This window comes from Hippocampus comes, unplaced genomic scaffold, assembly GCF_001891065.2.
Source record: "Hippocampus comes isolate QL1 unplaced genomic scaffold, H_comes_QL1_v1.1 scaffold110, whole genome shotgun sequence".
NCBI lineage: Eukaryota > Metazoa > Chordata > Actinopteri > Syngnathiformes > Syngnathidae > Hippocampus > Hippocampus comes.
The window spans coordinates 701,882-728,303 of NW_017805498.1; the positions used below are offsets into that span (position 1 = coordinate 701,882).

Here is a 26,422-nt window from a genome sequence, read left to right on the forward strand (position 1 = left end):
TTTATCACCTGGGTGATGAATTACCCAACTTAATCCACCTAACCTGAAGGACTCCATCAGGAATATTTATCTATTAACGTGACCAAACATCATAAAAGGACGTGAGGATGAATCACACTCATTTAAAATTATGATTGTCTAATGTATTAATACCGTAAGTGTAACTCACAGCGTATGTTTTACTACTCGAACTGGATTTATTCTGACCAACCAATCAGTGGACCCAAAAATACTGATGTAATTGTGGGCCAGTTAGCTGACCCGATGAGGCGAATTTGAAAACTGATTGGCTCAAGAATCAGTTGCATTGCTAATTGCATTACTACTGATTCAGAAGCCTTAGGTCAGGGGTCCCCAAGCTTTTCTGACTGAAGATCGATTTTTCAAGCAACCAGTCCCTCCAACAATCAACCCGTTACCTCATGTGCAAGCATACATACACGGACGAGCACAGAAATATATATTATTAACACACACACACAGTTGTACAAAACATTACGTTCGGTTCTGAACCTGACAAGTTGGGCTTCTGAATGCATACCCACCCATCAAGTGTGAAAGTAAACATTCAAGTAACTCCAGTTATTTGCTCATTTCTCAAACAGTGTATAAGCTCGAGGTGGCTTCATGCAAAGTGAGCAGAATTGTATTGAATACAGCGATTAGCATTATCTAACAGCTATGATTCTGATAAGCAGCACATTCAGTACTTTGATGCTCAATGTGTGGGGTAATGTTTAAATTTAGCAATGTGTCCATGAGCTGCATTCGCATAGCATAGTGTGTGAACTGCTGTCTGTACTTGATTTCATTGTTTTTAGGGGCACTCACTTTTTTTTTTCTCACACTCCATGTTCTGTTTCTGCACATTAAAGTTTGATGAGGTGGCCATTCCATCGGTACTGAAGGAAGGTCAGTCAGTCCGTTATTGACGGACGCCCCTTGTGCACCTTGTTTGTGGTTTCTGGTTACCCCCTTACAAATATTTTTCATGCTATGGCATTATTTCCCTTTTTTTGTCAAATGTGTTTCTGTTGTCCGGCAGTGAGTATATACACATCACATCTCATTAGACCCAGCATGGACGTACTCTGTGTTAAAAATGTTGCCACAGAAGAGAAATGTATATTAATACATATTTGTATGTATTTTTCAGCTGTTATGCAGTTTTACAAGATAAACGAATTACTACAAATCAAACATGTAAAATTAATTAAGCCTTCATTAATTTAATTTAAAGGCATCTACTTGTTTTCAACACTCTGGGCTCTGGTTTTGCTAGTAGAAGCAAGTAGCAGGCCTCCAAGCAAAGCTGAAGAAGAGAGAGCCAAATGCTGGCAGGAACTCACTGGCAGAATCCAGCCAACTGGTTGTCATTCTCACGAAACAGATGAAGAATATGGGGCAGGATGAGGCCTGGCACACTGGATGAGACAGATCAGCCCCATAAATGAATCATTTACAACATGGCAAGAAATATGCTGTGTTCAAAAACTGTAATAGCATAATTCTTGATCCTTAGGGTATTTTGATGAAAATTTGCCCTAAACACGGGAGCCCTTGTCGTTTTGTCTCCTTTAAGTTACAATATATGGTTCTCTGTTCTATGAAAGCTATCTGGCACGTTACGAATAAATATACCAGTATGTTGTCTGATGGAGCCTGCTTGTCGTGCCTTGAGTTACAAGGTTATTTTCCTCCTCTTTTCTCTCCAGACTCCACAAAAAAGTTAAAGGATGTTCTGGAGGAATTCCATGGCGAAGGTGTGCTCTCCAAATACAATCCTGAACAGGTGCGTGCACACAAACGTCACCTTAACTCTCTTGTTTGTCTCATAAATGAGTCATTAAATTGTGTAAGTGATTTGTGGAAAGAGGTGACATGGGTGTGAGTTCCCAGCTTTTAGCAATTAGGAGCTGTGGATTTCATTGACCTCTGGTCTGGAATGGTGGTTGTTGCCATTTTAATGCTTTTTAATGTGGCTATATAAGGTCACTTAAATATATGAGCGCCAATAGCAGGGAGGGTTCCAGAGCAGGGCTCACCAACGTGGTGCCCCCAAGGACCACATCAGTAGCCTGAGGGGCTAATCTAAAAATAGCTCACCGGTAATAGGGCATTGTGATTGTCATTTGAAATTGTAAACAGTGGACCGAGATTTATAGAAATAATGTGGCACAAGTCTCCACCGTTCGTACCAAACAGCTAGCCGCTAGGTGCTAGCGACGAGCGCCCAGGTGGCAACAGCAAGTAGTTCGAGGGCTGGTGCTTTGCTTTCTATCTTTTCTTCGTTTTCAATGATGTGGACATCAGTGGCGGATGCTGGTCTGTCAAGAAGGGAAAGCTCAATTTCGGGCTACATCATAAAATGTGTCTGTTTATTTCTACGTGAATTCTACTCTGTTCTTTTTCAAGAAAATGATCTGCGACCCTGGCATACCAACAAGGCGTCTTTTCCAGGTTCTTAACTGTGGTGATATAAGTCAGTTTGAGAACACAAGCAACTACAATAAAACACACCAGAAATAAAAGATTCATCTGTCACTAGTCGTTTTCAACAAAGAGAGTGTTGCCATTCGAGATTACTAGAAGTCTCCAGTTCAACTCAGAACAGAATGAGAATTGAAAAATTCTCCCACGGATGCCTACACCAAACGATCGCTGATTGGCTCATTTTACTGTCAATCATAACGAGATTCCGCCTCAGACAGATCATCCAATCCTCATGCAGAAAGCTCACGCCGATACACGCCCACTGTCCATAGACTCCCAGAGACGCCGGGCGTCCGTGGGCGGGACAAAAACCAGTTTGTATCCAATGACTCGTCTCCGTTCAACGCATTGGGAAAACCTACCCTGAACTCTCTAGACACCCGGCGTCCGGGCAATGGAAGCTCTGCGGACGCTCGGGCGTCCACCGTTTAAAGCACAGCGAAGCTGCGGGAATGAATGAGAAGGGAGTCGCGTCGTAACCAGTAAGAAGAAGCTGATTCGGAACAAAAGTTGAGCATGTTGTAGCGCATATTTAGTCAATGACATGTACACACAATGAAGTTTTCAGTCATATATTTGATCACTTATTCTTTGACATTTTAGGGGAAGCCGAGCTTCCCTTGCAGTCCGAGAGCAATCGCCACTGGTGGACATATAGTTTGTAATTCACTCTCTTTGTTGAGAAAGGAAGAAAATTGCAGGTCTTTTTCATTCACGGTCCATGTGTAAAACAAGTTATCCTGCCTTGTATTGCACTTAAAGTTGTGTTCTTAAAATTTAAAATCTAATATGACATTTCGTGTGTGTTTTTTTTTCATGTAACAGGCAAAATGTATCTTTATTTATCTTTTTTTGTTGTTGTTTCATGCACTAAACTGAACAGTGTACTTTCACCTGCTGGCCTTGTGGCCGATTTGTTAGTCAAACGAGAATGTGCCTGCACTCCTCTTCTTGTCCTTGTCCGGAAAACATGGAGGTTTATTACCTGTTATCAGTATCCATTCATCATTCCCTGAGAGAGTCACTGTCTAAGCTTACTGAGCATAGATGTCTGATTAGTGAGACACTGCAGTCATCTTACAAAAGATTGATCTGTCTGCATCAGCGGCAGATGGTATATTTATCACCTGGGTGATGAATTACCCAACTTAAACCACCTAACCTGAAGGACTCCATCAGGAATATTTATCTATTAACGTGACCAAACATCATAAAAGGACGGAGGATGAATCACACTCATTTGGAATAATGATTGTCTAATGTATTACTATAAGTGTAACTTGCAGTGTACGTTTTACTACTCGAAATGGATTTACTCTGACCAACCAATCAGTGGACCCAAAAATGCTGATGTAATTGTGGGCCAGTTAGCTGACCTGATGAGGCGAATTTGAAAACTGATTGGCTCAAGAATCAGTTGCATTGCTAATTGCATTACTACTGATTCAGAAGCCTTAGGTCAGGGGTCCCCAAGCTTTTCTGACTGAAGATCGATTTTTCAAGCAACCATCCCATTACTGAACCGTTAACGCACGTGCATACCATTATGAGCAACAGCCAAATCAGACCCTAACATGATCATAACCGAAAAATAAACTAGATACAAAACAAGACTGAGTTTGTGAAAAGGAAATCACTGCCTACCTTCGTGGGGGACCTGACACGGAGGCAGCGATGCATTTTTCCAGCATGTTAAGTGCAGAAATATCACTAGCGTCACTCGCGTGTACCATTTTAAAATGCTTCTCCTGGTGCTCCAGATTCCCTTTTTTGACAATGCCGTATTCTATTTTTTTTTTTTTTTTTGTGTGAAGATCAAAATTATACAGGTGCTTCTGGTGCAGTCTACATGAACACAAAAACATAAATATTAAGAACACACACAGACAGTTTTTTTTTTTTCCCCCCTACATCCCTCGCAGCAGACTACAGGTCAACTGCAATCGACTGATTGGGCACCGCTGCTATAGGCATTAGACAAAAATATAAAAAAAAAATCTAACGTTCACATCTATGGACTGGAAGCAGTGCATCTGTTAGGAGTAAAGTAATTTCAGTTTTATGGAACAAATATTCAGATTTCTGTCATACAGCTCAGTCAGTGTTCCTGATAATGTTTAGGCAAGGTCTTTTCTTAGCCTGACGGTTCACCACTGTTCAAAATTCACATGGACACACAACCCCTGAACCGTGAGGTGGATGTGACAACCAGTCATCCACCGTGCTTATTCTTTATGCTTTAATGGGACTTGAAAACATCAATAAATTAGATTTATGAAAAGGAAATGCATACAGCAAGGTCACACAAAAGAGACAAGCAAAGAGAAAGTGTAACTAAGCGTCAATGGATGTTTTCTAGTGTAATACATCTCACTCTGTAGTCGAATCATATCACGCTATGCTCCTTTTACAACATGGCTATTTATAGTGTGAAGAAAAGGGTTCGAAAAATGTTTTGAATAACATCTTTATTTCACAGAAGATAGGAAATAAGGCACAAAAGAGTGATAAATTAGCAATCCCATATTGTGCCACAAAGTGTGACAGTACCTCGCTCCTGACAAATTGTCACACTGATTTTTGATATCTTATGGATTTTATTATACATTAGTGTTTAGGATCTCACAAGTGGCCTATTTATTCAACATGATAAATAAATCTGTACTTTTTAAATTACATTGTATACGATTAGAATACTTGATTTTTCTTGCGTTAATTTTACAAAGGAATTTAATATAATAACTAACTGTCGAAGGTTCGAAAGGTAGGACAGATCCTCCCTTGGGCAGGTTAGCTCATTTCCGACCTCTGGCTTGTTAAAAATCCTCAGCACAGCATTGGTTTTTAATGTCCATCTGTGTGGTGTGTCTCTCAAACTGTTAACAACTTCTCGTTAGAGATGGTAAATCCAGGTCCTGAAAGCTTTGACACAGTTTGGATTGAGCTACAGCTGCTTCTAACTGAGCCCGTTGTCCATGAAAGGTCCACTGCACACTTGCTTGTCCTTGTGCACACCGGGGGCTCAACAAAACGTGCGCAAGTACACACTTTGTAAAAATTGTGGAATGAGGTGCCAGCGTGCACCTTGTTTGTGGTTTCTGGTTACCCCCTTACAAATATTTTTCATGCTATGGCATTATTTCCCTTTTTTTGTCAAATGTGTTTCTGTTGTCCGGCAGTGAGTATATACACATCACATCTCATTAGACCCAGCATGGACGTACTCTGTGTTAAAAATGTTGCCACAGAAGAGAAATGTATATTAATACATATAGGTGCCAGCGTGCACCTTGTTTGTGGTTTCTGGTTACCCCCTTACAAATATTTTTCATGCTATGGCATTATTTCCCTTTTTTTGTCAAATGTGTTTCTGTTGTCCGGCAGTGAGTATATACACATCACATCTCATTAGACCCAGCATGGACGTACTCTGTGTTAAAAATGTTGCCACAGAAGAGAAATGTATATTAATACATATATGTATTTTTCAGCTGTTATGCAGTTTTACAAGATAAACGAATTACTACAAATCAAACATGTAAAATTAATTAAGCCTTCATTAATTTAATTTAAAGGCATCTACTTGTTTTCAACACTCTGGGCTCTGGTTTTGCTAGTAGAAGCAAGTAGCAGGCCTCCAAGCAAAGCTGAAGAGGAGAGAGCCAAATGCTGGCAGGAACTCACTGGCAGAATCCAGCCAACTGGTTGTCATTCTCACGAAACAGATGAAGAATATGGGGCAGGATGAGGCCTGGCACACTGGATGAGACAGATCAGCCCCATAAATGAATCATTTACAACATGGCAAGAAATATGCTGTGTTCAAAAACTGTAATAGCATAATTCTTGATCCTTAGGGTATTTTGATGAAAAATTGCCCTAAACACGGGAGCCCTTGTCGTTTTGTCTCCTTTAAGTTACAATATATGGTTCTCTGTTCTATGAAAGCTATCTGGCACGTTACGAATAAATATACCAGTATGTTGTCTGATGGAGCCTGCTTGTCGTGCCTTGAGTTACAAGGTTATTTTCCTCCTCTTTTCTCTCCAGACTCCACAAAAAAGTTAAAGGATGTTCTGGAGGAATTCCATGGCGAAGGTGTGCTCTCCAAATACAATCCTGAACAGGTGCGTGCACACAAACGTCACCTTAACTCTCTTGTTTGTCTCATAAATGAGTCATTAAATTGTGTAAGTGATTTGTGGAAAGAGGTGACATGGGTGTGAGTTCCCAGCTTTTAGCAATTAGGAGCTGTGGATTTCATTGACCTCTGGTCTGGAATGGTGGTTGTTGCCATTTTAATGCTTTTTAATGTGGCTATATAAGGTCACTTAAATATATGAGCGCCAATAGCAGGGAGGGTTCCAGAGCAGGGCTCACCAACGTGGTGCCCCCAAGGACCACATCAGTAGCCTGAGGGGCTAATCTAAAAATAGCTCACCGGTAATAGGGCATTGTGATTGTCATTTGAAATTGTAAACAGTGGACCGAGATTTATAGAAATAATGTGGCACAAGTCTCCACCGTTCGTACCAAACAGCTAGGTGCTAGCGACGAGCGCCCAGGTGGCAACAGCAAGTAGTTCGAGGGCTGGTGCTTTGCTTTCTATCTTTTCTTCGTTTTCAATGATGTGGACATCAGTGGCGGATGCTGGTCTGTCAAGAAGGGAAAGCTCAATTTCGGGCTACATCATAAAATGTGTCTGTTTATTTCTACGTGAATTCTACTCTGTTCTTTTTCAAGAAAATGATCTGCGACCCTGGCATACCAACAAGGCGTCTTTTCCAGGTTCTTAACTGTGGTGATATAAGTCAGTTTGAGAACACAAGCAACTACAATAAAACACACCAGAAATAAAAGATTCATCTGTCACTAGTCGTTTTCAACAAAGAGAGTGTTGCCATTCGAGATTACTAGAAGTCTCCAGTTCAACTCAGAACAGAATGAGACAAATCCATCATTTATCCAATGACTCGTCTCATTTCAATGCCTTGGGAAAACCTACCCTGAACTCTCTAGACACCCGGCGTCCGGGCAATGGAAGCTCTGCGGACGCTCGGGCGTCCACCGTTTAAAGCACAGCGAAGCTGCGGGAATGAATGAGAAGGGAGTCGCGTCGTAACCAGTAAGAAGAAGCTGATTCGGAACAAAAGTTGAGCATGTTGTAGCGCATATTTAGTCAATGACATGTACACACAATGAAGTTTTCAGTCATATATTTGATCACTTATTCTTTGACATTTTAGGGGAAGCCGAGCTTCCCTTGCAGTCCGAGAGCAATCGCCACTGGTGGACATATAGTTTGTAATTCACTCTCTTTGTTGAGAAAGGAAGAAAATTGCAGTTTTTTTTCATTCACGGTCCATGTGTAAAACAAGTTATCCTGCCTTGTATTGCACTTAAAGTTGTGTTCTTAAAATTTAAAATCTAATATGACATTTCGTGTGTGTGGTTTTTTTTTCATGTAACAGGCAAAATGTATCTTTATTTATCTTTTTTTGTTGTTGTTTGATTTGAACAATGATCCGATGCGTGACTCAAATCCATGATCTCAAACTTGAGTTTTTGGATCCGTTGCATTACTAACTGCTACACACCACATGCCTGTCCTTCGCGGGGCAATCCCACGAGTTGAGTGTGTAGCTGAAAAAGGTTGAAAACAGTTGAGCCCATAAATGATGGCGTGGCTCCAAAAGGCCCCAAAGGGAATTCGGACTGCTGATGAAGTGGGTGATGACGACACATGACGACACGTTAATCTTGCAGGTGAAGAGCAGCCAGCAAGCAGTAACGTTAGCACTTCTGATTGACCAAGATTCATTTATTTATGTGCCGGTACTTATTTATTGATTGATATGATCTCTGTATTGATTAATTAATCAACGACAACAGTGAAATACTGGGCGTACGACACTTTTTTCCACTTAAAGCACTCTAGTTCCAAAACAACTTTTGTGTTTGTTGTCACGATTACGTCTGCTTGATCTTGCTGTCCGATCTTTTCTTTTATTCCGCTTTTGCGTTGGCTTGATGAATGACTGGAGCGCTCTCTTTGGCTCTGTGTGGGTCAGACAGACTTAACGTCCATGTGGGCTCACCTGGCGCCACAATGGCTAATTCTGACTTTGCTCTATGTTGTCCATCAATTTGCGAATGCGTGCATGCATGAGTCATCGTGCGGTGCAAGCAGGCGCAGTGGTTGCCTTCAAGTGAAACGGCGACAAAGGAGGCGTCTCCTGTCTCGTTTCAAAAAGGAGTGGCAAAAAACAATGTTTTTTTTTTTTGCCTGGTGGATCACTCTTTGAGACTAATGAGAGGGTAAATGAGACGGTGTCCACACACCCACATTATTTCTTTGCACCATTACAATTGATCAACCATACAACCTGCTGCTGAAGTTACAACTATAGCGGCAAAGCAAGCTCACTACCGGTCATATTGTAGCAATGACATTTAAGATACAGTAAAACAATATACGATCCTCTGCTCCATCTTCACTCAAGGAATCTATTCTGGTGGTTAAGCTTCCAACATATGGCACTGTAATTCATCAAATACTGGCTGTCCCTCTAATTGATGCCGTGCTCCAATTAGTCAGCCAGAACGCCATTGGTGTTAAGGGAAAGTCTTATGGAAAATCAACTTTTTATATGCTCGTATAGTTGGGTCTCTGGAGTGCCTGTCTACCCAGTGAAGTAAAGTAAATATTTTACTGCCCAGGGCCTGCTTCGTCAGATCTTCCCTCTGCACTTCATTGGATAAGTGTCACCAAGGGCCCTATTTTTGTGCCCAGTGCAAGTCGAGTGCAAAGCGTGGAGTTGTCTTTCTTTTTGTATTCTTGCCGATGAGCGCACTGACAAACGGGCGTCTGTGCCGTTGTGGGCATGAACACGGCTGACAACTGGCAATGGAGGCAGCGCCTCTCATTCCCTTTAAATTCAGTACAGGAGAGGTACTACCGTCTACATGGCTGGAGTCCATGCAGGAGGAGGGTACATTTATAAAGAAGTGCAAGAACATCTCCACTTGCGGATGATGTTAAGTTGGTCACGGTGATCACTGAAGTGATCTGTGAAGTGGACACTTGGAGAATGCCTTCTTGTGCGTCAGCACAATCTCCCAACAAAGAGAAGAGTGACAGTGACTGATACCGTTCCAAAACAGTACGAAAACACAGAAACACAAAATGAAAGGACTCGCAAGCACTTTTCGTTGGCCAAAATTCACATTGCTCACACAGTAAATAGCAAGCCTTACTCCTGACGTGACGCATCAGTTGATTGACTAAGTCATGCCCCTTTTAAAGGCACAGAGCTCAGGGCACACAGTTGTTGTGACTTCTGGCTTTAATTACGATTTAGAATATCTGTTTATTTCTCTACTCTCTCTTTTAGTCCGTTATGTGATGGTTTGATGTCATATAATGCAATGGTGTTTTTGGTTTTTACACATTTCACATTTAAAGTTGTGGTTATTTTGGAAAATGGATACAGGCAGATTCATGGAATTTCATTTAATTTCAATGGAGAATATTGATTTGCTATACATGTAAATTGAGTTAAGAGATTCATTGGGGAACATTTCAACTCGTTATTCAAGGTACCATTTCATTTGTGGAATGTGTTAAATCCACTTGTCCCATGATAATCCATATCGGAAGTGTTTTTAGAGTAATTTCCTGGCGAACATTCCAGTTCTTATTCTTGGTCGTTATTACTATTATTCTGGTGTTGACAGTAATGAATGACTTCTGAATGGAATCAAATGGTTACTCTTTGTATCTTTACGAAATAAAGATATGTCATCATCCAAAAATCCCATTAGATCAAAATAGTTAATGATGAATGGAGGGCACAAATTAGTGCTTGAGCGCCACCACACGGTTCCCAAAGTGCTTTTCGAAGCCTTAGATTTCGAAGCTATCGATTGAACCAGAGAGTACACTGACGTGTAGTGGCTGCTGCGTCGAACCCTAGGTTGTAAATAGTCACTGGCTAGTACAATTTAAAAGTTAGCTGACAAGCTCTTTCAACGAGCGTGTCCTTTCGCTGAATAAAACTTGCACCGAAGCTATGCACAGTAAATTAAAATGGCATTGGCCATAAACACAAGCTAAAAATCCTGAATGATTTTGAATTTTTAAAAAGTAAATACAGGGTGGCCACAGTCACAGCTCTTGTCAGAATGACTCAACGACTCAAAGTAATATGATAGTCTAAGAGTCGCTCTTATCCAAGTCCGACAATTATGATTCGCTGATTGTTTTCTCCAAGCCCATTCGAATCACAATTTGATTCATCACCGAATCGGGGGAAAGCCCTGGTTGTTGGGCTTCTGATTCCCAATTTCTGCCTTGCGCATAAAGTGTGACATAAAGAGACCAATAAACTATTAAGAGTCTTTTTTTCTTCACGCGAACCCTGTTGACTTGGAAAGAGGTTTGATAAATTACACGGAGGCTTTCATTTTCCTGCCATGGATGCAAGATGATTATAGTTATTGCCATGTGGTCAAATGATCCACTCAACCAGCATAGGTACATATCATTTAGACCAGGGGTTGGCAACATGCGGCTCTAGAGATGCATGCGGCTCTTTAGCGACATCTAGTGGCTCCTTGGAGCTTTATAAAAATATTTGAAAATGGAAAAAGATTTTGATAGTAGGCTAATATAGCTCAAATAGATATAGATACACGTTGCAGCTCCGAAAAAGGAGAGCTGTGGTGTTGGTTTTTTTAAAACGTACACTTTATTTATGCTTTTAACAGTCTCGACAAACACAGAGACGTCTGCGTCCGACTCGGTGCCTTCTCTCTTTCTCGTTCAACTCGAGAGGGGTTCAAAGACAGCCTCCGAAAAACGGAAATTCATGATGATTTCACTGACACTAAGAAAAGCGAAAATAATGCACCAAAACAAAAAATCAAGCGAGGAAATCGCAAAATAAATTCTATGGGGGCGTTTGTGAACACACAACAAAGGAATAAATAATTCTGAGACAGTGCAGTCTCCTACATACATACAGCATGTGTTTCCTTCATTGTAAGTTTTATAGAAGGCTTTTATTTTTTTGCGGCTCCAGACATATTTGTATTTTGTTTTTTTTTTTGTCCTATATGGCTCTTTCAACATTTTGCGTTGCTGACCCCTGGTTTAGACAGGCAACGGCCCCTTTTTCCATCAGTTTGGATGCCCCAGACTAGCTCAATTAGATATGTTGTGCCCTCTCCAAATGCAAACTATGCAAACGTGTCATGGCCATCCGTGCTTGGCAGCGATGTCGGTCACGTAGAAGCAAGGTGTTGCAGACAGGAAGTGTGGGATTATGTGAATACTATCACTACAAAGACATGCAGGACTGAAGCACGCAACCACATAGAGCGGGTTTTCATATTTTATTGGGTTTCTGACATTTTTATTACATATCTCTTGTATATATTTGGATTTTTTGGTGATATTTAACCACTGAATGTCACATTCACTTTCAAGACATTTAGCTGAAGTACACTCTGAAAAAGAACACTGTTCATTTTGATTAATATATATCTACATAAGCCGGTTGAGGCCAAAGCAGCACATACACGACCTGCATAAGTTAGGGGTATTTGACTTTGAAATTTCTGGTTGAAGCTAAAATACACTCTCACCTTTACAGGTAAACTCAGTTTGACCATTTCGAAACTTTTAAATGCATGTGTCCGGCTGTTCATTGTTTTGTGAGAAGTAGGCTGGCACAAATGACTCTTTTGGAATCGATTACAGTATACTATCGACTATTCCATCGATTACTTGGGCACTGAAAACGTGCAAACCGACGTGGAAAATTTCACTGATTGTAGTGTCAACTTTCCACCAAGAGGAGGCGTGAATAGACTGAAAGATCATGAACGGTTGAGGTGAAGCAAGACAACTTTATTTATCGAGCCCATTTCATACACAGAACAACTCAATGTGCTTCACACAACCATAAGCACATCTAAAAGCATTAACAAAGAGAACGCCAAAGACATTTGCAGCTCGGAGAGAGCAAAAGTAGATTATTAAGCCTTTCAGGGACAGCGGTGACTACAGTGGACATGTTTGTCATGTTATCAAACCTGATAACAGTGTGCATGAAAGGGTTAAAATGTCTAAAAGAATGTACCGTATAGTGACGATATTTAAGCACATTTGCAACTCAAAAGATTTAAAGGCATTTCAAAGCGAAGGAAAGAAATTAAAAATATCAGATGAGGAATCTTTTTTCGGGATTTGTAAATGATGTTTTTTCTTAACAAGAACACCATATATCTGACACTGCGACTGAGAGTGCCGAGGTCAAGTTAGTGTCAAATTCAGGCGATCTTGGTGACTGCTCATGTCATGAAGAACCCTCTTGATTTTTAATGGGGCTCCACAATTTTGTTAGCTGCGAATCACTGATATACATGCTGTTGTCCACCCCAGTGTCCATGAACCATCATGGTGGGACGCTAGCGGCAGGGGGGGCCAGACTTTGGGAGTGGGGTGGGACTTTTTGGGCGCGCACTGCAGCGCAACAACACTTGCATGAAGCGTTCAGCTGCATTAACATGTTAAGTCCAAGTTTTTTTTGGTGCTGTTACTCATACTTTTTCCTCGCCGAAAGTTCACATTCTGTTCTCGCACTCGAACTAATTCAGAATATTTGGGAGGAAGTTGAAAAAATGTTTCGTAGAAAAGGGAAAAAAACAAAATTCTCGTAATACAGTTGAGAATCCCCTCCACATAATATGACCTAAACCGCAAAAAGTGAAAAACGTGACACAGAAATAGTGTCTTAAAAAAACGAATCAATAACAACAAATAAACATTAATATACAGTATAAAATTATTTTGATGGCGGCGCGGGCACCCGCAGCGGCTCCTCTCTCTCCTGAGGAAAGAAATTTCATCTGTCCTGTATGTTGTACATGTAGCACATTTGACAATAAAGTTGACATGAACATGAACATGACTAAATCTGGCCCATAGAGACCAGTTGAGCAGGCAGAATGCAAATCCTGTTCGCTAACATGACATCATCACCTTGCATTGCGGTAAAGCAACCAAAGTTAGCTGTCCACAGATTTCACCACGCAGAAGCCAGTGGAAAAAAAGACTGCTTTTCAACTTCAATTTATCTTGAAAATGAAAACAACACACGTGCAAAAAAAAAAAAAAGTGAAATAGAGACAATTTCCACAACTTAATGTTGATTTTCTAGCGATCCATTTATGGGGGAAAAAAATAATAAAATCGACACAGCTTCTTCCGTTTCTACTGCTGCAGTTGTGTGTTCATGTGTGGTGTGGACTTATCGCACGATGCACGGCAAATTAAAATCTGCTGGTGGGTATTACCAAAAAAGGAAAGAAGAGTGGCGGTGGTGGTCTCTTTGGGAGCTGGCGGGGTTAAACCAACAGCGGCAAGTTGAGGGGAAGATGTTTCGTGAATGACGGGGGTCTGAACCCATCGCGTAGCCACTTGTTTCCATTCCAAATCCAAAAGTGCACAACTTGATCCACTTTACCTTGTTTGGTGTGCAGCGGATGGATCCTTTGATGTTTTGATGGACATTATCATAGAACTCATGGAATAATATTTAATTAAAATACAAGGCACCCATGTGATTTCCATCTCTCAGAGTTTATGAAACACTGCTGGGCTTTTACTTATGAGTTTAATTTGTTTCATTCTCAAGATTGCACCTTTATTTACTATCCCCTTTGAAATAAATTGAAACTACAGCTCTTCATTCCTGTAGCCGATGTCACAATCCGAAACTGTCATAGTTTTAAATATTGTATGACACGAGATGCGTTTTAAATACTCATTCAGTTGTATATTACCTTTGTCTTTCGGCCTTTGTGCATTCTTCTGGATTGGTCTGATTATTTTACAATATTGCCTGTGAACATCTCTGCTTAGATTTGGACTTTTTTGGGGCATTTTTTAATAATATATTTTGACTGGAATAGCTGGTGGAAACATTTATCTTCAATAATTTTGTCCTTCTTTCCCTTGCTTGCTATCTATGCACACATAAAACAGCAGCGCGATGTTCTCGACAAAGTAAGGCTTGACCCAGGTGGTGCTGGGGGTGCATGCTGGGTGGATTTGGTCTCTCTGTCAGTGGGTTGCATGTACATTGGCTGTGAACATTCACAACGTTCTGCTCAGCATAACCCGACATCAGTGAGTGGCAGCAGGGGGGAGGCTTTACTGGCCCAATACAGTACATGCAACGATTGACAATGCATTACTAATTGGTGTTAATATTATGCGCCACAGTGGGAACTCCGACAACAATTCTTCAGCCGTTTGTGACACGTATTCTATTTGTTTAAGGTATTCATCGTGCATGAGGGCTACCATTTAGACCCACTCTCCATTTTTTGTTGCGCTCCTAGGTCATTATTGTTTTACTGTTTGCCACACAATTTCATGCTTTTCTGCATCGGAAGACTACATTAACATAGAAACTCAAACAATGTACACTAAATTGACAAAAGCATTGGGACAGACTTCACCTACAGGAAATGAAAAGTGCAAAAAAATTAATGGTCCTCAAGCATTGCACTCATACAGTCTATGAAAATACGTATTGGGACACAACCCACTTATACAGAAAGTGAGAAGTGCAACCAGTTATGGAGCAAGTGAGTGGACTTAAAACATTTCCCTGAGGAACTAAAGTCACAAGCTATATGGATAAAAGTACAGGGAGTCACTCCACCGACAGGATATGAAATTTGCACAAAGTATATAGATGGAATAAATTGACTTAAACCATTTTCACGAGGAACCCAATTTACCACCATACTGTATAATGGCCATTCCGTGTTTGTCTTATGGGTTCTTGTTCCACACCATACTCATGTATCAATCCCTTTTTGCACTTGGAAAAGACAAGAGCCTTTTCCAAAGACAGTGAATTAAGAAGTGACCAAATCCAACCTGTGATTGTTATTTAAGAGGTGCATCCCAATGCTTGGGTCCATTCAGTGTACTTATTAATAGGTCCATTTAACGGTGTGTTTGGTATAATGCATTTCCAGAAGCTCCATCTGGCAACAATTGCTCATTGTCTTGCTATTGTTTCATTCGTTCAATTGACTTTATTCCACACAGGCTGAGACCAAAATATGTTTTTATTTATATTTTTTATATTCAACAAAATTAAGTTTGCCATGATTGAAGAAAAATATATTCCTCTCATGCAGCCAATCGACTACGAGGGCTTCCGTCTCTTCATGGCCACCTACCTGGAGAACGACATCCCAGAAGAGCTGTGTCAGCACCTCTTCACCTCTTTCAAGAGCAAGACGGGAGCTGCCTCGCCTGACCGTTGTCGAGCAGCAGGAAGCTTACTGGGTGAGCTCTTTTCACATTTATTTTATAAATTCTTCATACAGTATACAACGCGACACTTGAACGCGTAACCGTCAACCTGGCCTGGGACAACATTTATCAACTTAAATGGGGCTTCCAAATGATCGTCACTCCTAGTTAAGTAAAAGAAACAAAATAATGATAATAGTGAACAAAAACAATATTAACTATTAACTGAATGATTCACAACCACAGTGGGTTAGTGGTTAGCACGTATTCTGCACAGCTTTGAAGTTGTAGGTTCAAATCTCAGATCCGGTCTTCCTGTGTAGAGTTTGCATGTGTTCCCAGTTCAGGGTGTCCACCGCCTACTGCCCGAAGACAGCTGAGATAGGCTCCAGCACACCCATTCCAGCGTCCCTTGTGAGGAAAAGCAGATAAAAAAAAAAAAAAAAAAAAGGATGGATGCATAGATGTATTGAAATAAAAGTGCAAGAATAATAGCCAAAAAATAGGGAACAATTCAGTTGACCTTTTTTAATTTCAGTCACTGTTAAAGGGATGGTGTGGAACAAGAACCCATAAGGGATATTACTTTCATATGAGATTTACAGGATTTTCATGAGTACTAAATGGCACCATTCATCCATTCTCTACTGCGGGGTCAACAGCCTGAGCAGGGAAGCCTAGACTTCCCTCTCCCCCACCGGTTTTGCTTGATGATATATTTGTTGTTATTTTCAATATTTTAATTACTTAGATGTATCATTGTTGTTTAAAAAGTTTGCATTTATTATTAAATTTGCACGATTATTTGCAAATATTAGCGTTTTTACTAATTCGAAGTGTTCGTAATCAATATTAGTATTATTAGTAGCAGTATGTTAATTTTTGCAAAGCCTATGAATTTTTAATTTTTAAAAACTTCATTTGATATTTTTATTATATCGATTATATGACATTGATGATTTTATAACTTAATAGAATATCAAACATACTCGTAAACAATTGCAAATACTTTTTTTTGTAATTGAGTCTACTTCCTGTGTAGATTTTTGTTACAGTTTTATGTGGACTAAAGTGAATAATATGTAAAATTATAAATAGCTTCAGTAGAGGAGATTGGTGACAATTGTTTCAGGTGGCAGCACAGTACCCTCAAGGTTGGCACGCCTGGCTCACAATTCTGATTTTGAATCCGGCTCCTGTCTGCTTCTCTGGAGATTGTATGTCTAAATATATGCATGCGGGGTTAACTGAAGACTAAATTGTCCCAAGATGTGAATGTTCTTCTATATGTGCTCTGTGATTAGGGAGGGTGTCTTTCTTAAAGTCAGCTGGGATAGGCTCCAGTTTACCAGTGACCCTAATGAGGACAAGTCCTCAATGTGGAACGGATGGACAGTTGCTTCGGCCTGCACTGCCACCTGGTGTTTGGTGAATTATAAATAACCCACGAAGTCGCTGATGGTGCACTGGTACACCCGCATGAGCTGTGAGCGGACAGCTTGGGGTCGGTTCCCACTTAGTGACAGTATGGGTGTGATTGGTTGTACGTCTCCATATGTGCCCTGTGACTGACTGCCAACCAGTTCAGGGTGTCGTCCGCCTTTCGGTGTCGTCAGGTAAAGAAGAAAGGCCATTAAAGATACAACAAACGTTCATTAAAAGCAGCGTTTCATGTTTTCTGTGCTGTTGATGGAATTAAGGTGGAGGAAAACGTCAAGTACTGGAACTAAAACGGATAATCCTGCATCAGTGTTGTCTTATTGCTGCTCAATGTGTTTCCTTCTCAAAGAGTCCTGCTCCATTGATGCTGGTATCTCTATTCACACAGAGGTGGCCTGTGCCCCCATCACAGGTACTAGCGGACCTGCCTTGACGGGTTGGCTGTAGCTGCTTCTCTTCCCCCACCCAACAATACTGTTTGTTGAGTTGATGGGTGTTTGTTTATTTTTGTTTGTTTTGTTTGTTTAACATTGTGGAATCTATTTGTTTAGTCAAGTTTTGTAATTCCGCCTGCCTCCCCCGATGAGTTTCTTCTCTTTGCAATTTCATTGTGTTATGTTCCTTTGCTTCATTGTGTTAATTTACCGTATGTTCCTTGTTTTTTGTGTCAAAGGAACCTCTAGAATCGAACACCCCAAATGTGTTCAGTGAGCATCAATGGATTATCATTACATATAGGTATACAGTACATATACAATGAAGTTAACTACAAGAAACATTTTTTTAAAATGTGTGTCTTGTAGTTAACTTCATTTTGCACAGCTATTGAGAATTTCCCTGTGATTGGCTGGCAACCAGTCCAAGGTGTATTCGCCTTTACCTTTGCCTTACATGAGGGGCTGTCAGGGACATAATTCAGGATTACCGCTCACTCACACACAAACACTACTACAATGCTCCTTTTCACACGAGTGAATCACACACACACACACACACACACACACACACACACACACACACACACACACACACACACACACACACAAGAAACAACGGAGTAATTTATTATACAACGTAATCCTGAATTATGCCCGTTTAAACCCCTCATACAGTATTCACCATGCCTTTGTAAATTTCAAAACATTACTCGTTACTAAACAAAATGAGTAACGTTGACCATTTGACCCAATAAATGATTATTTTCCAGTAGAAAACATTATTGTAGCTCAACTAAGGGCTTTGTGTTCGACTTGAGGGGTTCCACTTTTTTCCATTTTAAAGGACCCCTTCCTTTTGTGTCCAAGGCATGAATGGTAAGAGCATCCTGTCGGCGATGGGTCGACACACGCCAGAGCTTGCCTGCGGCACTGGGCCCACCACCTCTCCTTGTTCATCTGGCTCCTCCTCGCAGCGGTCTAGAACCGGGGCCCACACACCCAGGGGGCCCCACCGCTCTCCGTGCATCCAGGTCAAGCCCTTCCAGAGCAGCAATAATGCCCTGACCCCCAATGCTGGCCCAGCTCAGTTGCCAGTATCACCCCTGAAACGCTCACAAGGTTAGCCAGGCAATTTATCTTCAGACTCTTCGCCAATTTTTAGAGCACCTGCCACAGTGATTGTTTAAAATTGTGCTTCCATTAATATATGTTATTTAATACACTTGTGCATTGGAATGTATGACAAACTTCCTTGAGACACATTTTTCAAGATATGGGGCGTCCATTGGCTAAAGCTGTTTACCGCCATTCCCAGATGAAGTCACACGTCACATAGATGAAGTCACACGTCACATAGAACAAAGACAGTTAAAGTTTGCGTATTTAAACCAGGCACATAGCCTCACTAATGCTAACAAAGAATGCAAGACTCTATATCCAATGAATAGCATCCATGTGGCGGTGTTATAAAGTATTTAAGTGATTCTTCGACTAACACAAACGGTGCAGCAATACATATAGAGAGACAATGCTCACAGGCATGTATTCTTTATTCTCGGCCCAAAAATGACTAATTTCACAGCAGCTTCCTGAGTCACGGTAGTTGTAAAACTGCTTTTTTAAGGAGCCTTCATAATTTAATCATGATGAACAAACCCATTTTATCTTCAGTCTATATGTTCCAATTCTACTCATTTTAATCCTCATGGTCAAATTCTATTTAGACACTGGGTTAGAAATTTTGTTGCACATTACACAGAGAAGAAGCGCACACATGATGTTGATAATGATGTCATTGAGAATATTGTCACCCTCTTAAAATAATTGCCTATATCATTTTTTTCAGAAAACACGAAAAACTGAACCACATCCTGATTATATTTTATGTATTAATAACTTCATTTCAGGCCTAGAATTGAATGATCTGTTTAACTGAGGATGTTTTAACAGAGGTGGTGGGCATACTGAGGAGATGTTGAAGGCAAAATAATAAATTTGTCAAAATTTGACTCAGGTCATTATTTTAAGAAGTTGACGATATATTGTGTCTCTAATGTATGGTAATGGTGTCTCATGAATCAAATTTAAACTAAGGGAAGGTCTTTCAAATAATCTTCTTGTACACATATAATGAGATCCAGTACAAGAGCTACATGAAAAATATACAATAATAATAATGGGATTGCACAACTGTGCTGCATCCGGCTGACTGTTTGATATGTGGATTGATCTCAAAATAAATTGTGCATTGACAGAGAAAAGCCACTCGGAGAAGCAATTGCTGCGGAGCAGCCCGTCGCCACACAAAGGATCCCCCCAGTCAGTGCCACAGGTGGTCTTCCTGAAGGATATCGTCTGCTACCTTTCCCTGCTGGAGCGCGGCACGCCGGAGGACAAGCTGGAGTGTGAGTGACAGGCAGGAAGGACCCGGACGTGAGGGGGAAACGGTAGTTGTAAAACTGCTTTTTTAAGGAGCCTTCATAATTTAATCATGATGAACAAACCCATTTTATCTTCAGTCTATATGTTCCAATTCTACTCATTTTAATCCTCATGGTCAAATTCTATTTAGACACTGGGTTAGAAATTTTGTTGCACATTACACAGAGAAGAAGCGCACACATGATGTTGATAATGATGTCATTGAGAATATTGTCACCCTCTTAAAATAATTGCCTATATCATTTTTTTCAGAAAACACGAAAAACTGAACCACATCCTGATTATATTTTATGTATTAATAACTTCATTTCAGGCCTAGAATTGAATGATCTGTTTAACTGAGGATGTTTTAACAGAGGTGGTGGGCATACTGAGGAGATGTTGAAGGCAAAATAATAAATTTGTCAAAATTTGACTCAGGTCATTATTTTAAGAAGTTGACGATATATTGTGTCTCTAATGTATGGTAATGGTGTCTCATGAATCAAATTTAAACTAAGGGAAGGTCTTTCAAATAATCTTCTTGTACACATATAATGAGATCCAGTACAAGAGCTACATGAAAAATGCACAATAATAATAATGGGATTGCACAACTGTGCTGCATCCGGCTGACTGTTTGATATGTGGATTGATCTCAAAATAAATTGTGCATTGACAGAGAAAAGCCACTCGGAGAAGCAATTGCTGCGGAGCAGCCCGTCGCCACACAAAGGATCCCCCCAGTCAGTGCCACAGGTGGTCTTCCTGAAGGATATCGTCTGCTACCTTTCCCTGCTGGAGCGCGGCACGCCGGAGGACAAGCTGGAGTGTGAGTGACAGGCAGGAAGGACCCGGACGTGAGGGGGAAGCTAGTGCCAGGGAGGATCTCTTCCTTTCTCTTTGCTGCCATGTCAACTTAAGGATGAGTACAGTAGTTCTGACCAATGAAACGAATTACTGGACAGTTCCTTGAACAAATCAGGGTTTCAAATCCCCCTCAGAGGGCCAGCTAGCTGGCTCACAATAACGTGATGCTCATGTTAAAGCCCCACTTAACTTGGGTGCAAGTTGAAGAGATTCATTTCCATTCAGTGGAGATAATATTTCTTCTTGTGATCGACATTCCTAGTCACTCAGGAAAAATGAGCTCTCTCTACGTTTTCCTTCCAGTCATGTTCCGGCTGTACGACACGGATGGCAACGGCGTCTTGGACAGTTCGGTGAGTTTTTCTTTCCATTCTTACCCATTGAGCTAAGAATAGATGCCGGTTGGCAGGCGCCATGTTGACATTAAGATCGTTTGTAATGGTCAGTCCATTTTAATGCTAGCCAGGTTCCGAGGCATAAACAGAACATTGCTGCTCTTATGGAAATCGTAGCGTCTTTACATCATGTTTGGATGTGAGCGGTTGTGATCCATGTGCTACAATGCTTTGTTTTGTCCTATTTGGGATCTTTGGTAGGAGCTGGACCGCATCATCAATCAGATGGTACACGTTGCCGAGTATCTGGAGTGGGACTCGACAGAGCTACAGCCGGTGAGCAGCAGAGCACACAAATTTATTGCCACTTTAAATAACTACACAGGGGGGTTGATTATGCTGGTGTACTTAATGAGGTGTCCTCTGGGTGTCTCGGAAAGTGGAACTCTCCAAGCACATTTCTCACAATTCTGTGATACTGAGTGACTTCCAAGTCATTCGATTTTTATAACATTTTGCAAATAGAAATAGTCATGAAACATTTAGCAACTTTACGAGCATTGTTTCAATTTTAACATTCCACTCTGTCACACGTGTCAAACAAATTTTAAACTAAATTTGCCATCTGTGCGATCAAAATCCAAATGTTGTACTGTTTTCTCCATAACATGGGTCAAATGAGTCTCTGACATGTATTAAGCTGGTCATTTAGGTGGTTTGTCCTATTTGAAAGATGGCAATGAGGGCTTTTCCAACTCAAACTGTCTTCTAAACTCAATTAAAGGACATTCAAGATTATTTTAAAAAAAACAACAACACATCCACGTGTCCACTGCCAATCATTTGGTCATTTTAATGCTAGTCGTTAGCTATTATGCAAATTGCACTATATATTGACATATAAATCTCTACCAAGCCTAATGTGAGGTAGAAAGTGTGCCTCAGTTCTTCTGCCTCTGCCGCCGTAGATTCTGAAGGAAATGATGGAGGAGATCGACTACGATCGAGATGGCACTGTCACCCTGGAAGAGTGGATCCGAGGAGGCCTGACCACCATCCCCTTACTGGTTCTGCTCGGCATGGACACTGTATGTCTGCAGTTTTCTGGTTCACGGGCCAAGCATATCAATTGTCTTCATTTCGTCATTTTTGTGCCTCCCACTAGAATGTTCAGGAGGACGGCCAGCACGTGTGGCGCCTAAAGCACTTCAACAAACCGGCCTACTGTAACTTTTGTCACACCATGCTACTGGGTGTGCGCAAGCAGGGCCTCTGCTGCTCCTGTGAGTGGGTATCCACAACTATGCTAACGTACACGTATGTTACACGTATGTTCCCACTAAAAAGTGTGTTGGTTTTTTTTTTTTTGGACAGTATGCAAATACACGGTGCACGAGCGTTGTGTGTCCAAAGACATCGCCGCCTGCATCAGCACCTACGCCAAGTCTCGCAGGCACACCAACGTAAGTGCACGCACTAACAAGTCAATGTAATTCATCATAGACCTTTTCATAATGTTTATAAAGGTGCCAGAGTACTTCGGGCGGCAGAAAAGTAATCGACAACTAAAACAATGACAAAAACTTGTTAAGGGGTCCACCTCCTGCTATACTCCAAAAGGTTTTAGTTTTTTTTTCTGAATCTTACAGAAAAAACTCCAAAATTTGTCCAGTGGCACCTTTTGGTAAGGAAAAAGTGAGCGTTTTTTTGTTCATGTTTGTACAGGGAAGATGTCAAGACATAGTAACTATACTTTTAAGAAACTTGCTTGTGTGTGTGTGTGTGTGTGTGTGTGTGTGTGTGTCTCCAGGCTATGCAGCATGTATGGATGGAGGGAAACTCCCCTACCAAATGTGACCGATGCCACCGGAGCATCAAATGTTACCAGGGCCTGACCGGCCTCCACTGTGTGTGGTGCCAGATCACTGTGAGTAATGATGGATGGATGGATGGATGGATGGATGGATGGATGGATGGATTTGACAGTACAGTCTGCCCCCACCATATAAATAGCGAAAATCTGTGAATAATTAATGGCCCCCTAAAAATGTTTATATACGGGGGTCATTCAGTGAATAAGGGGAATTTTTCGGTATAAGGAATTCTAATACAGATAGAAGCTTGCTTTTTTTTTTCCAACATAGTCTACCAGTACTGTCAAACACTTTTCCCATCTGTGCACAAGCTTCCATATTCCCTCAGCGTAAAAATCTTCGGACTGATGTCTAAGCCAGTCGTTCACAACACTTTTGACTTCATTGACACTTTCAAACTTGGTGCCTCTCGTGAACGCTTTTAAGGTACCAAAAAGGTGAAAGTCTGAAGGGGTAAGGTCTGAGCTGTAAGGGGGATGAGGGAGCAGTTTCCAGCCCAGCTCATTGAGGGTCTGCACCATTTGGGCTGCTGTTTGAGGCCTTGCGTTGTCATGATGCAAGATGACTCCTTCTGACTAATGACCCTTGCGTTTGTTCTTTGTCTTTCTTGACCTGCCTCAGCAGTTCACAGTAGTTGGCAAAAGTAGTCCTATGTTTCATGGACTCAAGCCACATGGTCAGCACTCCTGCAGATCCCACAAATGCAGGTTCCTTGCAAGCATGGCACAGTTTTTAAGGAATATAAACAGGCTCTCAAATGGTATAAAATTTATCGGAAGGAAGCATTTTTTTACAACAAAGAAAAAAAATCTACGAAACACACATTTCCTGACCTGTTTGTGCTGTGTTTAGATGCAATACTACTTATATCCACTAGATGACCTCGCTGATTTGCTTTTACATCATATGGTTGCTTTCCAGAATTGACGGCCAATGCCATCACTCAGTCTTTTTCTCAAGACTGTTCTAAAATATGAAGAACGTATTATTTATTTTCCTTCCTACTCTACGCTTGCGTTTTCCCAAACACTGCGGCCTCCTCCATCAATCTCCCTAATATGCATGTCAGGTTAGGGAAAGACCCTAAATTCTCCATAAGTGTAAATGTGAACACGCAACCCTCATGAGGGGATAGAAAACGGGTAAATAGATGTACTGTATTATCACGTTTGTTTGTGTGACTTGCTGTCCTCCACAGCTTCACAATAAATGCGCATCCCATGTGAAGCCAGAGTGTGACGGCGGAGCCTTGAGGGACCATACTCTGCTACCCTCCTACATTTGTCCCGTCGTCCTGGTGAGTCACAGACGACACTTCTTATTGTACCACATTACAGTGGAGACTACAGTACTTTGATATACAGTGGTACCTTGACTGGCGAACGTCTCTTATTTGAACACATTTTCAAGTTACGAAACGCCTCAACGGGAAAATATTGCCTCTTCTTACGAAATACTGTAAATGTCAAGATATGAAAGGTAAAAATATAGTATGGGCTGTTAGTCGCAGCTCCGAGTTTCCTCAACGCAACATACTTAGAGCTGCCCTGCCTTTGGCTATTACCGAGCATCATCCTGGCATCCCATTGGCTAAGAGGGACCTCTCCTATGTGTCTATGCGTGGAGATAGCTAGATAGATAGATATGTGTCGATGCGACAGATTTTAATAAAGAATTGTTTATAATTAACAAAGCAAAAGATATGTGTCGATGCAGCGTCATGGTCATTCGCCCCTCGGGCCAGGAGGCATTCCGAATGTGAAAAGTGACAAGTGTTCGCCAGTCCGGCGATCGTTCACTATGCTGATGTTAGCCTTGAACATTTTCGAAGGATTGTTAAAAGACGACAAAAGCAAACTTCCTTGGATCAGTTCTTTACGAAACGCCAGGCAAAAACCACTTCTGAGAAAGTACATGAACTAAAGAGGGCAAAAACGATGAAGATGTTAAAAGTTAAATGACCATCATTTTAATTATTTATTCTTTGTCCTTTACATTATGCACAACTCTCATTTATTGTGCAATAACATAATTGTAACATGTGTTTGTTACATATTTTGATGCATTTTTATGCTTTAGGAAACATTTATGTCAGAATTTTGGGGGGCTTTGAACAAATTCAGGCATTTACATGGAAAACGCGTCTCTACTTACTAATTGTTCTAGTTAAGAAATTTCTTCCAGAACCAATTAATTTCGTCAGTAGAGGTACCACTGTACAGGGGTTCTAACATGTAGAGAGTAAAAGTCAACAAATGAGATAGATACTCAAATAAAGTACAGATAACTAATAAATCTACTTACTGTAAATATTTTTATTTTATTTCCACTGCTGATATGAAAGGATAACCAATAGACTCACATTACTCATTTGCTATTCAAAAACAAACCATGTCACTTTCCTTTATAAACAGCAGGTGCACATCATGTCCTGTCATGCTGTGGCTCTTTTTGTCTGAATTAGAGTTTGACAAGCACCTGCCTCCATTTCAGACTTTGAAATTGATTCTGTTTTTGGGCCTATGACTTTCTAAGAAGCCTCACAAGAGGCTTGAATGTAAACTACGATTTGGTCTGTGTTTGGACTGAAAGGGAAAAAAAAATGTTTCTTTTTGGGAAAAGCAATTTTTCCCAAAAAGAAACACTTTTTGTCATATTTGTTAAAAATAATTATTATAACATGACAGCAATATATTATGAGAAATATGACCTGTGGAAAAAAATTGCCATCATTGGCTGCAATCTTGTGCCTCTAATTTGATATTCAGGTAAGTGCAGCTCAGGAGAAAAAACTACCAATCAGAGACAAGTCACGACACATAATAATGCATACACGCTGATTCTAAAATGTCTGTCGGTATGAATGTGAGTGTGAATGGTTCTTGTGTCATGTGCTCAGCAATTGGCTGGCGACCATTCCAGACTGTTCCCAAAAGCAATGCTGGTTGAATATAAATATTGAATATAAACCAAGTAGGGCTATGAGGTCTGTAGACTCGGGTCAGTTAGTGGAGCCCAGAGTTCAAAGTAAACATGGTGAAGTGGCATTTGGCTGTTATGCTGCATGTAAATGAAATAAACTGCCAACAGAAGTGAAGTCAGATCCGAGTGCATATGATGAAGGTTTGTCGGGCATTTTAAAATCAATTTCACTCTATGGTCTTTCAGTCATTTTACAATGGTACTTTATATTTCTTTGCATTTATTTTC

General features: G+C 40.8%; 1 protein-coding gene across 1 annotated transcript in view; it reads left to right on the plus strand.

Moving 5' to 3' along the window:
* dgkg (diacylglycerol kinase, gamma) overlaps positions 1–26,422 on the plus strand; it is a 103,362-nt gene that overhangs the window by 15,435 nt on the left and 61,505 nt on the right. The window contains exons 3-15 of the mRNA XM_019876952.1: positions 1,716–1,792; positions 14,546–14,566; positions 15,718–15,868; positions 17,625–17,687; positions 18,580–18,831; positions 19,968–20,117; positions 21,307–21,356; positions 21,600–21,674; positions 22,307–22,426; positions 22,504–22,621; positions 22,713–22,801; positions 23,149–23,265; positions 24,411–24,509. Coding sequence (XP_019732511.1) covers positions 1,716–1,792; positions 14,546–14,566; positions 15,718–15,868; positions 17,625–17,687; positions 18,580–18,831; positions 19,968–20,117; positions 21,307–21,356; positions 21,600–21,674; positions 22,307–22,426; positions 22,504–22,621; positions 22,713–22,801; positions 23,149–23,265; positions 24,411–24,509 — 1,382 coding nt within the window. The remainder of the gene's footprint in view (positions 1–1,715; positions 1,793–14,545; positions 14,567–15,717; positions 15,869–17,624; positions 17,688–18,579; positions 18,832–19,967; positions 20,118–21,306; positions 21,357–21,599; positions 21,675–22,306; positions 22,427–22,503; positions 22,622–22,712; positions 22,802–23,148; positions 23,266–24,410; positions 24,510–26,422) is intronic.